General features: G+C 45.1%; 1 protein-coding gene across 5 annotated transcripts in view; it reads right to left on the reverse strand.

Moving 5' to 3' along the window:
• Positions 1 to 17627, reverse strand: part of LOC143283163 (uncharacterized) — a 38581-nt gene that overhangs the window by 11161 nt on the left and 9793 nt on the right. For 4 of the 5 annotated variants that reach the window (XR_013055363.1, XM_076589319.1, XM_076589320.1 and 1 more), the window contains 4 exons: positions 9799 to 9913; positions 5984 to 6191; positions 3285 to 3438; positions 2027 to 2156 (listed from right to left, as the gene is read on the reverse strand). Coding sequence is in view for 4 of the 5 variants with exons in the window: in XM_076589319.1 (XP_076445434.1) it covers positions 2027 to 2156; positions 3285 to 3438; positions 5984 to 6191; positions 9799 to 9861 (555 nt within the window). In the remaining variant the exon portion in view is untranslated. Of the gene's footprint in view, positions 1 to 2026; positions 2157 to 3284; positions 3439 to 5983; positions 6192 to 9798; positions 9914 to 14337; positions 14396 to 17627 lie in introns of those variants that run through there. The other variant, XM_076589321.1, reaches the window with a different exon arrangement.

Consider the following 17627-nt stretch of genomic DNA (forward strand, 5'->3'; position numbering starts at 1 on the left):
ACACACAGCGCCATACACCTTGTGTTGTACCTATCAAATTCTGCAACACACAGCACCCTACACTTTGTGTTGTGCCTATCAAATTCTGCAACACACAGCGCCATACACCTTGTGCTGTACCTATCAAATTCTGCAACACACAGCACCCTACACCTGTGCTGTACCTATCAAATTCTGCAACACACAGCACCCTACACCTAGTGCTGTACCTATCAAATTCTGCAACACACAGCGCCCTACACCTGTGCTGTACCTATGATATTCTGTAAAACACAGCGCCACACCTCAACATTTTGTGCTGCACTTATCAAATTCTGCAACACAGCACCATGCTGTTTTGAAATCAGTGTTTTGGTTTTTGTCATAATTTCAACTTGTTCATTACAAACATTAGTCAGGTAATTTGCACTAAAATATCATATTTTCTGGACAAATGGATATCTGCACACACAAAATCATACTAGAACAACCACAATAAAAAATATAAAAAAAATTAACAAGAGATAGATACACAATGCATTGGGACTTCTCTAAGTGATAATATGGATGTGAGGCCACGCCCCATCAGTCTCCACCCCCCTCCTCTTCACCCCTCTCACATGGTCACTTTATCCACTTCTCATCAGACTGCGTTGGCTGAGTGCCAAGAAAATCGCTCACACTGTGTCCTGCTAAAAATTTGGTCACTTGCTGTCATCTGCTACACCTGTACAGCTGGCATCACTTACTGACAGTCGTATCTTGGCCACTCTCTTGATTGCTCCCTTTATTTTTCATCAAATCGTCCTATAAATGTTCACCACTGTCTTCTTCGAAATTACGCTTCAATTCTTTCTGAGCATCAGCTAAAGAAAGCAATCTTGGCTGATTTAGTTCGCCATGATCGCATGTCTTGAGCATGGCGTCAGTCCGATATTTTGTTGAGCGAGTGAGGAGAGAAGTCAGGCAAACACTTGGACAGTGACCCAACCAAAACGTTCAAATAAAGGACTGCCTCATGACATAGATGGTGTTTCTAGCTATGAATAGAATCAAGAAAGATTCCCCAAGCTAAATCTACCACTATTTTTGTCAATGAACTGAATGCAGACCAGGGAAAAGTCAGAATATTTCGATGACGAGTTATCTCGTCATTGTGGCAGCGAAGCATACATGCTTGTGATGACAACTTATCTCGTCATATAGGCAGCCTAGGGCTTAAGCAAGGCCACTAGATCTCGTTACACGGCCATACCAAAGTAGCTTTCTTCTCTCAACTGATGTCGGCAGATCTTCATATGGTCCAATGTGCTGCTTAATGATGGTTTGGTGTATCTGTTCATTGATGATGTGACCAGTGTGTGAAATGTCCAGTGTGCTGCGATAACAGGTGGGTGGTCACTTTCTGTGCGACGCTCTTGCTTCTTGTGGAGCTAGCTCTTGTTCATTGGTGAATTGACCAGTGTGTGAGATGATAGGAGTACTTAATAGCAGCTATCCTCATTCAGAGACCAAGCTCTAAGTGCCTTACAAACAGGGAGTCATTTGCACAACAGGCTGCCTCCCAGGGTAGAACTGACTGACAGCTGCCATTTAGGTGCTCATCATTCAATTCCTGTGTCATTCATTCAGGTTTCAGTACACACACATACACACTCAAACAGACATGTAACATTTTATGTGTATGACCGTTTTGTCCATTTACCCTGACATTTAGGCAGCCATACTCTGTTTTCGGGGGTGTGCATGCTGTGTATGTTCTTGTTTCCATAACCCACTAAACACTGACATGGATTACAGGATCTTTAACATGCATATTTGATTTTCTACGTGTGTATACACACGAAGAGGGTTCAGGCACTAACAGGTCTGAACATATGACCTAGGAGATCAGAAAAATCTCCATCCTTTACCCTCCAGGCACCGTTTCCGAGATTCAACCCCGGAACCCTTAGAATGAAAGTCCAACCCTTTACCACCCGGCTATTGCGCCCCAGATGTTGAGTGTGCTGCGATAACAGGTGGGGGGGGGGGGGGTGTCACTCACCCTGCGACGCTCTCGTTTCTTGTGGAGCTCACTCTTGTTCTCCTGGATCTGGCGATCCATGCCCTTCACCCACAGCTCCACAAAGTACGTGGGGTCCGTGTAGAACTTGATGCTCTCCCTGCCGTCCTCCCTGAACACACACACACACACAGACCTGAAAATGTTGAACCCGACGAGGGCGGCCAAGGCCTTACACTGGGGAAATATTCCATTATTGCATTGTTTTATTCTTTTTTCGTCACAACAGATTTCTCTCTGTGTAAAATTCAGGCTGCTCTCCCCAGGGAGAGCGCATCGCTACACTGAGAGCGCCACCTATTTTTTTGTATTTTTTCCTGCCTGCAATTTTATTTGTTTTCCTATCAAAGGGGATTTTTTTACATAATTTTACCAGGGACAACCCTTCTGTTGCCGTAGGTTCTTTTACATGCGTTAAGTGCATGCTGTACACAGGACCTCGGTTTATCGTCTTATCTGAATGACTTGCGTCCAGACCTCCACTCGAGGTCTAGTGGAACAGGAGAAAATACTGGATTTGATCCACGATTTGAACCAGTGCATTCATATTCTCTCGCTTCCTAGGCGAACGCATTGCCTATAGGCCATCACTCCACTGGGTACTAGAGGTAGGAAGAGGGAGGGGGGAAGGTGGGGGACTGGGGGGGACAGGGTCAGACCTGAAGATGTTGAACTTGTTGAGGACAGGCAGGGCTTCACACTGGGGCTATTGGGGGTGCTTAGCTGCCAACCTTCCAGACCCAAAATAAGGAATCCTGTCAGGAATGGGTTTGGAAGGGGGGCGTGGAGTGAATCAATAAATGAAAACTGTTCCTTATACTGTGAAGTAAAGCACTGACATACCCTCTGGGTTGTTTTTTTTTTAATGATTTGCTGCCCACATCACATCGACTTTCACTGCTCAACGCCATGCAGGTAAAACAGCACTGGCGCCTTGCGTGTGCGCAGTAACTGTTTTCCAGTTGAAAAACATGGATCGGTGTAGGGATCCGTTAAACGGGTTCAGTTTCTCACGGGTTTTTTTTTGGGGGTGGGAAGGGGGGTGGGGGTGGGAGGGGGGTTGTTGTTTATTGCTGAAATTTTGAAATTCAGAAAAAATACGCAGAAAATTGTAATTTCAGAATCGGTGCTGACATTCTGAAAAATTCCTAAAAAATTAGGAATGGTTGGCAGTAATGGGTGTGTGTGTGTGGGGGGGGGGGGGGGGGGGGGGGGGGGCAGGGGTGAGGGTGGTCCAGACCTGAAGATGTTGAACTTGTTGAGGGCGGGCGGGGCCTCACACTGGCCGTAGGTGTGGAGGATAGCGCGGGGCACCGTGCTGCGAGAGATCACCTGCTGCTCCTTCTTCACACTGCTGCGGTACGGCTTCTTCAGGTGGATGTCCTGCAGGTTGACTGCACAGCACACATCATCATCATCATCATCATGTCATCATTATCATTGTCATCATCATCATACTTAACATTGCTGTGGTACGGCTTCTTCAGGTGGATGTCCTGCAGGTTGACTGCACAGCACACATCATCATCGTCATCATTGTCATTATCATTGTCATCTTCATTATCATACTTCACAAAGCTGTGGTACAGCTTCTTCAGGTGGATGTCCTGCAGGTTGACTGCACAGCACACATCATCATCATCATTATCATCATCATCATCGTCATCATTGTCATCATTATCATACTTCACACTGCTGTGGTACGGCTTCTTCAGGTGGATGTCCTGCAGGTTGACTGCACAGCACACATCATCATCATCATCATCATTGTCATCATTGTCATCATCATCATACTTCACACTGCTGCGGTACGGCTTCTTCAGGTGAATGTCCTAAAGGTTGACTGCACAGCACACATCATCATCATCATCATGTCATCATTATCATTGTCATCTTCATTATCATACTTCACAAAGCTGCAGTACGGCTTCTTCAGGTGGATGTCCTGCAGGTTGACTGCACAGCACACATCATCATCATCATCATTGTCATTATCATTGTCATCATTATCATACTTCACACTGCTGCAGTACGGCTTCTTCAGGTGGATGTCCTGAAGGTTGACTGCACAGCACACATCATCATCATCATCATCATTGTCATCATTGTCATCATTATCATTGTCATCTTCATTATCATACTTCACAAAGCTGTGGTACGGCTTCTTCAGGTGGATGTCCTAAAGGTTGACTGCACAGCACACATCATCATCATCATCGTCATCATTATCATCATCATCATTATCATCATCATCATACTTCACACTGCTGCAGTATGGCTTCTTCACATGGAACCTGCATGTTAACTGCACAGCAAACATCATCATCATCTTATCATAATCATCATCTTGTTATTATCATCATCATCTTGCCGTCATCATCATCATCGTCTTCATCATCATCATACTTCACACTACTGCGGTACGGCTTCTTCAGGTGGAACCTGCAGGTTAACTGCACAGCAAACATCATCATCATCATCATCGTCTTCATCATCATCATACTTCACACTGCTGCAGTACGGCTTCTTCAGGTGGATGCCTGCAGGTTGATTGCACAGCACACATCATCATCATCATTATCATCATCTCGTCATCATCATCATCATCATCACACTTCACACTGCTGCAGTAGTCTGCACAGCACACATCATCACTGCACAGCACACATCATCATCATCGTCATCGTCATCAAATCTCGTCGTCTTCACCATCACCTTCATCATCGTCATCATCATCCTTCTTCATGCTGCTGTGGTACGGCTTCTTCAGGTGGGTGTCCTGCTGGTTGACTGCACAGCACACATCATCATCGTCTTGACCATCATCATCGTCTTGCCTATCATCATCATCATCATCATCATCGTCTTCATTATCATCATCATCATTGTCATCATCATCATCATCGTCTTCATTATCATCATCATCATCATTGTCATCATCATCACCTGCAGATTCATTAAGTTGACCTGGGAGATTGAAAAAAAAACAAAAAACAACCCCACCCTTTACTCACCAGGCGCCGTTACTAAGATTCGAACCTGGGACCCTCAGATTGAAAGTCCAACACTTTAACCACTCGGCTATTGCGCCTGTCACACACACCACACAAATCCCCACCCCCCAACCCACACACCATCCTTGACAGTGGTGGTGAGCTGAGCAAACTTCTCTCATTACCTGATATCAAACAAAGCCTACACCATTAATACCTTGCGTCACACTCGCACAGATAGATACACAGTAACCCCACCATCCCCCCCACCCCCCTGATCCCCCCCCACTCCCCCCGCATCAGTTCCATTTGGAAATATCTGTCCACTGACACAACATTTCTCTCATTCTCTCTTGTCTGGACTACTGTAACTCTCTACTGTCTGGTTTGCCTGCTTCATCCATTCAGTCCCTTAAGCGCACACAAAGCTCTGCTGGCCGACTTGTCCTCGGAAAGAAAATATCTGAGCACATCACTCCTCCTTTGCAACATCTCCACTGGCTCCATGTCTCACACAGAATAAAGTACAAGATCAGCACTCTATGTTATAAATGTATTCACAAATCTGCCCCTTCCTATCTCTGCAGCTGCCTTCACCTCTACACCCCATCTCGCTCTCTACAATCGGCTTCAGACCAAACTCTGTTTATGCATACCAAGATTCAAACATGCAACTGTCGGCCACCATTCTTTCTCAGTCTATGGACCTTGCTTTTGGCATGAACTTTCTCTTTCGCCTTGTCAGGTCTCCACACACAGCTCTTTGAGTCTGGCCTTAAAACCCACCTGTTTCCAAGATAGCCTCCTTCCCCCCTGCCTCTTCTTTGTCTTCCCTTTCTCAAGTTTAGAGTTACGCAAGCAGTGTGAATAACTGGTTTGAAAGCGCTTTGATTTGTCTCTGCACAAGATTCAGCGCTATATAAATACCAATCATCATTATCATTACCTTCCTCGACAGTGGCGTTGAGCTGGGTGACCTTCTCCTGGACACTCTCGATGCGCCCCTGGAGCAGGCGGGTGCGTTGGAACATCTTGCTGGCCTCCTCCGACAGCTCAAAGAACACGTCCTCCGCCAGCCGGCTGACACTGCTCAGCTGGCGGATCACGTTGGATAGTGTGTGGTTGGTCACGCACTCCAGCTCATTGGGCAGGCCCTGTGTCATGCAACACACGTGTCTATTCATCTATTCATTTTATTCATTGATCTATTTATTCATTTATTTTTCTTTCTTTCTTTTTTTTCTTTTCTCCCCAGTTTAAAGCTATGCAAGCATGCGACTGACTGGTGTGAAAGCGCTTTGATTTGTCTCTGCACAAGATTTAGTGTTGTATAAATACTAATTATTATCGTCATTATCATTATTATAATTACTATTTATTTCACATTTGACAGTGTGTGGTTGGTCACACATTCCAGCTCACTGGGCAGGCCCCGCTGTGGACGTGCAGTATCAACAACACAACACACGTGACATGTGTTTGTTTATTTATTTATTTATCTATTCATTCATTTCGTATCTATTATATATTTCACCGCTAGACAGAGTGTGGGTTGGTCACACACTCCAGTTCATTGGGCTGGCCCTGTGTCATGCAACATCAACAACATCACACCTATGTTCGTTTGTTTATTTGTCCATCTGACGAACGAGAAGAAAGAAGACATGGGTAGTTATTTATCTATTTGTTCATTTTTCTGTCTATCATCTATTTCACGCTGGACAGATTGCAGCTCAATGGGCAGGCCCTACTATGCACCATGTGTGTTTATTTCAGGAGGAGGAGGAGGAGGAGAGGAAGAAGGAGAAGAACAAGAAGAAGAAGAACAAGATCAAGATCAAGAACAAAGAGAAGGATAGCACATTCAATTCCAATGGCATTTTCAAACCTCTCAAAGCACTTTACAGTAACACGTCACTCAGACACAAAGCACCCAAAAACACACACATACACATACAATGCATGTGTGCACACACACAGACACACACACACACACACACACACACACTCATGAACAAACACACATGTGCGCTCGCACACACACACACACACACACACACACACACACACACACACACACAAATATGCACACTCACACAAAAAACAGACAAACGTGCAAACACACACTCCCACACAAACACACACACGTACACACACATACACACACACTCCCACACAAACACACACACGTACACACATACACACACACATTCAAGGAAGAAGATAAAACAAGACTCCTTTCACATCAACAGTAAGACAAACACTCCCACTGTGCACCACACAGTTCACTTGCACACGTATCTTTTAAGCCAGTGTGTGAGTCATCACGGAAATGGAAAGACAACTGACGACCCATTCTCAACTGTGCCTGACAAAAAAAAAAAAAAAAAAAAAGAAAAACCCAGCAAATCGCACAAAGCAAGTGAATCACGCTCGACAGGATGATCTCTCTGCTGCCATAGTAAACAATCTGACAGTACTAGCAGGCCTTCTGACAATGCAGAAATACACGTCCCAGACAATTTGAAAGTGTAGAGGCGGCACTGACTGTTCACGGAGTTATGTCCCTGTGACGTTCTGAACAATTCCAGAAGTAGAACCCAACACATACATAGAAAGAAAATCCTGTGTCACATCTTCACTCTGGCACTGTGATCATCAGCTGCAAAGATGTGATGCAGTGCACTGCAGTGTAGTGTAGTGGAGTGTGGTGTAGTGGAGTGTGGTGTAGTGAGTGTGGTGTAGTGTAGTGTAGTGTAGTGTGTAGTGTGGTGTAGTGGAGTGGACTGGAGTGGAGTGGAGTGCAGTGGAATGCAGTGCAGTGGAGTGGAGTGTAGTGCAGTAAAGTGTGGTGCAGTGGAGTGCAGTATAGTGCAGTGCAGTGTAGTGTAGTACAGTGCAGCCTAATGTAGTGTAGTGTAGTGTAGCGCAGTACAGTGCAATGTGGTGCAGCATAGTGCTGTGCAGTGTCTTGTTTCACATCACTGAACTCCCATTACATCACAGTGTCCCACTCCCTTGTTCCCTTCCCAAACCCTACCACCACCACCACCCCCACACACCAGCACGAACAATGCATTTGGATGATGAGGCTGTTCAGACCTGACCACACACACACACACACACACACACACACACACACCAACACACACAATGCATTTGGATGATGAGGCTGTTCAGACCTGACCACACACACACACACACACACACACACACACACACACACACACACAATGCATGTGGATGATGAGGCTGTTCAGACCTGACCACACACACACACACACACACACACCAGCACGAACAATGCATTTGGATGATGAGGCTGTTCAGACCTGACCACACACACACACACACACACACACACACACACACACACACACACACACACACACACAATGCATGTGGATGATGAGGCTGTTCAGACCTGACCACACACACACACACACACACACACACACACACAATGCATTTGGATGATGAGACTGTTCAGACCTGACCACACACACACACACACACACACACACACACACCAACACATACAATGCATTTGGATGATGAGACTGTTCAGACCTGACCACACACACACACACACACACACACACAAACACATACAATGCATTTGGATGATGAGACTGTTCAGACCTGACCACACACACACACACACACACACACACCAACACATACAATGCATGTGGATGATGAGACTGTTCAGACCTGACCACACACACACACACACACACACCAACACATACAATGCATGTGGATGATGAGACTGTTCAGACCTGACCACACACACACACACACACACACACACCAACACATACAATGCATGTGGATGATGAGACTGTTCAGACCTGACCACACACACACACACACACACACACACACACACCAACACATACAATGCATGTGGATGATGAGACTGTTCAGACCTGACCACACACACACACACACACACCAACACATACAATGCATCTGGATGATGAGACTGTTCAGACCTGACCACACACACACACACACACACACACCAACACATACAATGCATTTGGATGATGAGACTGTTCAGACCTGACCACACACACACACACACACACACACACACACACACACACACACACACACACACACACACACACCAACACATACAATGCATTTGGATGATGAGACTGTTCAGACCTGACCACACACACACACACACACACACACACACACACACACACACCAACACATACAATGCATTTGGATGATGAGACTGTTCAGACCTGACCACACACACACACACACACCAACACATACAATGCATTTGGGTGAATAGACAGTAATCAGTGTTGACCACACACACCAGCACACACACACACACACACACACCAACACATACAATGCATTTGGGTGAATAGACAGTAATCAGTGCTGACCACACACACCAACACACACACACACACACCCCAACACATACAATGCATTTGGGTGAATAGACAGTAATCAGTGCTGACCACACACACCAACACACACACACACACACCCCAACACATACAATGCATTTGGGTGAATAGACAGTAATCAGTGCTGACCACACACACCAACACACACACACACACACCAACACATACAATGCATTTCGGTGATGAGACAGTAATCAGTGCTGACCACATACACACACCAGCACATACACCAACACATTCAATGTGTTTGGGTCATGGGACAGTGTTCAGACCTGACCACCACCCGAACTTAACCAGTCCCACCGGCTCCAGGACTGACCTGTGAAGGGACAAGGACCCGGCTGACGGTGACCGGTTCAATGATTCGCTTGGTCAGAGGCATGGTGACCGACTGACCACTCCCGTTTTCCTCACCTCACCTCACTTCTGCAAGCCTGAAACACACGCATACGTATCCAATCCACTGAGCAATTTCTAACACAAAAACCAAGCATCATTTCACAATTGACACTCTAGCTTCAGCAGCTGCATGCACACAGATGCCTGCTGGAACAAAACAGAAAAAAGAATAATGAACAAATAATGTGTGTGTGTGTATATATATATATATATATAATATATATATATATTATATAACTACAGGGACAAAGAGCAAAAATGGTAGAGAAAATGTAAACTTCTACCAACCTGTGGCTCTGAAACACAACTGCCCAAAGGTACCCAACAGCTAAGTGGTTACAGTCTTTGACAATCAATCTGAAGATCCTGCGTTCAAATCCCAGATGCAGCGCTAGTGGTCAAGACTAAGAGTGGAGGTTTTTCTGATCTTCCAGGTCAACATACATGCAGACCTGCTAGTGCCTGAACCGTATCTGTGCACACACACACACACACAGAACACCAAATGCGCATGTTTAACTCACTAAGTACGGCCAGTCCTCTCTTCTCCTCTACACAGACCCCTCGGATGTCCAGTGGGTGTCTGAATGACCCAACCGTTAGCTTCCGTCATCAGAATTGTGGTATTCTTTGTCAACATTCACCTCTTCAGTGTAAGAGCCTTCCGCTCGTTATATTTTGATGGTGGTAATTGGGGAGAAAAGCTGTTAACGTCGTCTCTTTCGCCGTTCATTTGGAAAGAGTTAAGATTCTGTTATCCACATCAGTGGGTTACAGAGACAAGAACATACCATCCATGAGGACAGAGGATGGCTGTCCAAATTGTGGGGTAAAAACTGTCATGCATGCACATAATCTATAAAAAAAAATATACATGTATATATATACAGTGAAAGCCAGCTCCTAAATTACAAGAGTGAACGTGGACTTGGTAGCCCACGAAAGCAGCAACAGAAGATGAAAAGGAAGAAAGAAGAAACCGATGATAATGAAGTTTCAGTTTCTCAAGGAGGCATCACTGCGTTCAGGCAAATCCATATGCGCTACACCCCATCTGCTAGGCAAGATGCCTGACAGCAACATAACACAACGTGCTTTGTCAGGCCTTGAGTGTACACACACACACACACACACACACACACACAGCAAAATAGCACACCATACCAATTACCATTTATCATGTCATGTTCCAACAGTTGCCTTCTCCTGGAGGAAAATTTTTATAAACACACTGACCTTGATTTAAATGTTAACGCGGACTGAATGAGATGCAGAAGAACTTTTTGATTCACTTTCCTCTTTTTCTTTCTTCTTCTTCTTTTTTTCTTCTCTCTCTCTCTCTTTGTGATGCCAGACAGGTGTTGGCTGGCACAGAGCCCACCCCTCCCCTTGTGTGTGATTCTGTCCTCGCACCAGCTGGTCTGATGCCAGGTACACACCACACCCCTTTGTTTCTTCTTCTCTGCTTGGTCTTCACTCTCTGCTCTCTGTCCCCCCCTCTCTCTCTCTTGCTCTTCACCAGCCCTCCTCTCTCACTCTCTCCCCCCCATCTCTCTCTCACTCACTGTCTCTTGTATTTTTTTCCCTCTATCTCCCTGATAAAGTAAAAGTTTGTTTTGTTTCATTTTAGCTCTCTCTCTCTCTCTCTCTCCCTCTCTCTTTTGTTCTCTCTACACTCCTCCCTTTTCATGACTGTATGCATGTCAGAGAGTGAATGTATGCATGAAAATATGTGGTTGTGTGTATGTATGTGGTCATACTACATTCCACACATAAATGTGCCTGCCTGTCTGCTCTACATACACATTACACATAAATGTGCCTGTCTGCTCTAAACCACATTACACACAAAAATCTGCCTGTCTGTCCTCCTGTTCTACATACACATTACACACTTCAATGTGTCTGCCTGCTCTACATACACATTACACACTTCAATGTGCCTGTCTGCCTGCTCTACATACACATTACACACTTCAATGTGCCTGTCTGCTCTACATACACATTACACACTTCAATGTGTCTGCCTGCTCTACATACACATTACACACTTCAATGTGCCTGTCTGCCTGCTCTACATACACATTACACACTTCAATGTGCCTGTCTGCCTGCTCTACATACACATTACACACTTCAATGTGTCTGCCTGCTCTACATACACATTACACACTTCAATGTGCCTGTCTGCTCTACATACACATTACACACTTCAATGTGCCTGTCTGCCTGCTCTATATACACATTACACACTTCAATGTGTCTGCCTGCTCTACATACACATTACACACTTCAATGTGCCTGTCTGCCTGCTCTACATACACATTACACACTTCAATGTGTCTGTCTGCCTGCTCTATATACACATTACACACTTCAATGTGCCTGTCTGCCTGCTCTACATACACATTACACACTTCAATGTGTCTGCCTGCTCTACATACACATTACACACTTCAATGTGCCTGTCTGCCTGCTCTACATACACATTACACACTTCAATGTGTCTGTCTGCCTGCTCTACATACACATTACACACTTCAATGTGTCTGCCTGCTCTACATACACATTACACACTTCAATGTGCCTGTCTGCCTGCTCTATATACACATTACACACTTCAATGTGCCTGTCTGCCTGCTCTATATACACATTACACACTTCAATGTGTCTGTCTGCCTGCTCTACATACACATTACACACTTCAATGTGTCTGCCTGCTCTACATACACATTACACACTTCAATGTGTCTGTCTGCCTGCTCTATATACACATTACACACTTCAATGTGTCTGCCTGCTCTATATACACATTACACACTTCAATGTGTCTGCCTGCTCTACATACACATTACACACTTCAATGTGCCTGTCTGCCTGCTCTACATACACATTACACACTTAAATGTGCCTGTCTGCCTGCTCTACATACACATTACACACTTCAATGTGTCTGCCTGCTCTACATACACATTACACACTTCAATGTGTCTGCCTGCTCTACATACACATTACACACTTCAATGTGCCTGTCTGCCTGCTCTACATACACATTACACACTTCAATGTGTCTGCCTGCTCTACATACACATTACACACTTCAATGTGCCTGTCTGCCTGCTCTACATACACATTACACACTTCAATGTGTCTGCCTGCTCTACATACACATTACACATTACACACTTCAATGTGTCTGCCTGCTCTACATACACATTACACACTTCAATGTGCCTGTCTGCCTGCTCTACATACACATTACACACTTCAATGTGTCTGCCTGCTCTACATACACATTACACACTTCAATGTGTCTGCCTGCTCTACATACACATTACACACTTCAATGTGTCTGCCTGCTCTACATACACATTACACACTTCAATGTGCCTGTCTGCCTGCTCTACATACACATTACACACTTCAATGTGCCTGTCTGCCTGCTCTACATACACATTACACACTTCAATGTGCCTGTCTGCTCTACATACACATTACACACTTCAATGTGCCTGTCTGCTCTACATACACATTACACACTTCAATGTGTCTGCCTGCTCTACATACACATTACACACTTCAATGTGTCTGCCTGCTCTACATACACATTACACACTTCAATGTGTCTGCCTGCTCTACATACACATTACACACTTCAATGTGCCTGTCTGCCTGCTCTACATACACATTACACACTTCAATGTGTCTGCCTGCTCTACATACACATTACACACTTCAATGTGCCTGTCTGCCTGCTCTATATACACAGTCAGACCCAGTTTCAGATGTCCACACACTTAGTGCACACATCCTGTGACAAATACGCAGAACCACTGCCTTGAAATCACAGGCAACACACACACACACACACACACACACACACACAAGAAGGAGTAGATGCAGAAGGAGAAGAAGTAGAAGAAAAAAAAATCTGTAATAATGATAAAGAAAAAAATAATATTAATAAGTTTACATGTCTACGAAGTTCTACAATGTATTCACAAATAGTAATATGTTTATTTTGTTTAACAATTTCATTTTGTTTTCTGTTCAGGCCTTACAGAAACCTGGAGTCAGCTCTCAAGGCCTGACCAACCCACAGGGTTTAAGCAAAGCTCAGGCATCTGCTCCTTTCCCTCTTTTTTTCTTTCCAAAGCAAGCATGGAGCAGCATATAATTATGGATCTGATCAGTCTGCACGCTTTGACACCTCGTGGAGACTGGAACCGAAACCCTTTTCCCCCCAACAAGAAAATCAGAACTTTCTCATTCAACACTGGCAAAACAATCAATTAAACTTAAGTCTAATGACAAGAAAACCAACAAGAAAACAAGCACACACACACACACACACACACAAAATCAGCAATGCTTTTACAAACACAAAGTGATAAAAAAATAATTAAAAAAAAGAAGTAAAAATCGAAAAACAGGTTTTCACAACTGACAGTTCTCTTACCAAATAAACACGCCAAAGTCACAAGACAGCCTAGGGTGGCTAAAGTGAAATCTGTGATGCCATAAGCAATGCTTACCACTGCTAACAAGGATCTGAAAAGGACTGACAACTTCAGCCAACCCAATATACGACATGTGACCAGAATACTGACTGCTAATCAGAACTATTGAGGAAACTTCCTGGTAACTAGTTTTTACTTCCCATAAATATATACTCTGTGTGTGTGTGTGTGTGTGTGTGTGTGTGTGTGTGTGTGTGTGTGTGTGTGTGTGTGTGTGTGTGTGTGTGTGTGTGTGTGTGTGTGTGTGCGTGCGTGTGTGTGAGTGAGACAGAGAGACACAGACAGAGACAAAGAGAAAAAGTAAATGTGTGTGTGTGTGCATGTGTGTGTGCATGAGTGTGTGCATGTGTGTGTGCGTGTGTGTGTGTGTGTGCGCGTGTGTGCGTGTGTGTGTGTGTGCATGCATGCGTGAGTGTGTGCATGTGTGTGTATTTCAGTCATGCATACACATGCATTTATTAGGTTGAACAGGACTGTGTGTGAGTGTGTGGTTAAATAAACTGACATCACATACTGTGAGAGCTTGTTACCCTGCATGAGTGTTTACATATATGTATCATATGGATTCCTGCTCTTTCGCTAAATTTACTGGCACTTCCGCAAACAATGTTTACAAGTGGTTGCTCTCTTTATGTAATCCCAAATGTTAAAAAAAAACAACAAAAACAACGGTTATCACTGTTACTGTGTCAGCCATATTGGGGCAAACATCACAATACATAATCAGCCACCTGCACACAATTTCTTTTTTTCCACAATGAGGAATGCGGCATAATTGTTAAGATGCTTCTCTGCCAATACACTACCTATAATGTCTGGGTTCAAATCCCGGTATTGCCCTTTCTCCCAAGTTTGACTGGAAAATCAAACAGAACTTCTTGTCATTCAGATGAAATGATAAACCAAGTACCCGTGTGCACCACGCGCTTGTTAGCCAACAGCAGGTCTGCACATGTTCTGACCTGGGAGACTGCAGAAAAATCTCCACCCTTTAACCCTCCACACACAGCAACTGACTCAAATCAAGGACCCCAGGAACCCACTCGCACTGGAGGTCTGGAACACTAACTCTCACCTGGCTATCAGCTCTATCTGACCTCAGTGACCTAACAGCCCTTCCCTGACAGCCTGACCTGTCAGCTTTATCTGACCTCAGTGACCTAACAGCCCTTCCCTGACAGCCTGACCTGTCAGCTCTATCTGACCTCAGTGACCTCAGTGACTTACTAAATCCTCATTTCAGGTGGTGGTGTTGTTCCCTTCACTGACAGCCTGACCTGTCAGCTCTATCTGACCTCAGTGACCTAACAGCCCTTCACTGACAGCCTGACCTGTCAGCTCTATCTGATTACAGTGACCTAAAAGCCCTTCACAGACAGCTGACCTGTGAGCTCTATCTGACCTCTGACCAAACAGCCCTTCACTGACACCTGACATGTCAGCTCTCTGATATCAGTGACCAAACAGCCCTTCACTGACACCTGATATGTCAACTCTCTGATTTCAATGACCAAACAGCCCTTCACTGACACCTGACATGTCAACTCTCTGATTTCAATGACCAAACAGACCTTCACTGACACCTGACATGTCAGCTCTCTCTGATTTCAATGACCAAACAGCCCTTCACTGACACCTGACATGTCAGCTCTCTGATTTCAGTGCCCAAATAGCCCTTCACTGACAACCTGACGTGTCACCTCTCTCTGATTTCAGTGCCCAAACAGCCCTTCACTGACAACCTGACGTGTCAGCAATAGCAATAGCCGAATGGTTAAAGCGCTGGACTTTCAATCTGAGGGTCCTGGGTTCGAATCTCGGTGCACCTGGTGGGTAAAGGGTGGAGATTTTTACGATCTCCCAGGTCAACGTATGTGCAGACCTGCTAGTGCCTGAACCCCCTTCGTGTGTATATGCAAGCAGAAGATCAAATACGCACGTTAAAGATCCTGTAATCCATGTCAGCGTTCGGTGGGTTATGGAAACAAGAATATACCCAGCATGCACACCCCCGAAAACGGAGTATGGCTGCCTACATGGCGGGGTAAATAAATAAAAACGGTCATACACGTAAAATGTTACATGTTTGTCTGAGTGTGCATGCGTGTGCGTCTGAAATCTGATTGAACGACACAGGAAACGAATGATGAGCGCCCAGTGGCAGCCGTCAGTCGGCTCTACCCAGGTAGGCAGCCTGTGGTGCAAATGTCCCCGTGTATGTAAAGCGCTTAGAGCTTGGTCTCTGACCGAGGATAGGCGCTATATAAGTATCCACATCAATCAATCAATCTCTGATTTCAGTGCCCAAACAGCCCTTCACTGACACCTGACGTGTCAGCTCTCTCTGATTTCAGTGGAAAGCTGAAGACAGGCAAGGGGGTTAACAGCTGAGGACAGGCAAAGGGGGTTAACAGCTAAGGACAGGCAAAGGGGTTAACAGCTGAGGACAGGCAAGGGGGTTAACAACTAAGGACAGGCAAAGGGGTTAACAGCTGGGACAGGCAAGGGGGTTAACAGCTAAGGACAGGACAGGCAAAGGGGTTAACAGCTGAGGACAGGCAAAGGGGTTAACAGCTAAGAACAGGCAAGCGGGTAACGAGGGAACAGGCAAGGGGTTTAACTGTGGAAACTGAGAACAACGCAACGTTCAATGACGCCATCATGATGTCACCCTCAGCATTTTCTATTCTCCCCCCCCCCTTCCCTCCCCCCCCTTTGTTTCTGTTTTGTTTTAATCCTTGACTGCCAGAGCCTGAAATAACCAGGTACATGATCAATACGTGTGCTGTAGTAGTAGTAAAGTGGCACACAAAGTTTACACTGACATTTCCCTTTGCCCTTTCCCACCATCACACCTCCCCCACCAAAGCCTGCAAGATGGCTGAAGGACTGGATCACACAGACTGAAAGATGATGGAAGGGCTTGATCACACAGACTGAAAGATGATGGAAGGACTGGATCACACAGCCTGAAAGATGACGGAAGGACTGGATCACACAGCCTGAAAGATGAATGAAGGACTGGATCACACAGCCTGAAAGATGAATGAAGGACTGGATCACACAGCCTGAAAGATGACGGAAGGACTGGATCACACAGCCTGAAAGATGATGGAAGGACTGAGTCACACAGCCTGAGTTTTCAGTTTCAGTTTCTCAAGGAGGCCTCACTGCATTTGGACAAATCCATATACGCTACACCACATATGCTAGGCAGATGCCTGACAGC

Source organism: Babylonia areolata, chromosome 6 (assembly GCF_041734735.1).
Source record: "Babylonia areolata isolate BAREFJ2019XMU chromosome 6, ASM4173473v1, whole genome shotgun sequence".
NCBI classification, from domain to species: Eukaryota; Metazoa; Mollusca; class Gastropoda; order Neogastropoda; family Buccinidae; genus Babylonia; species Babylonia areolata.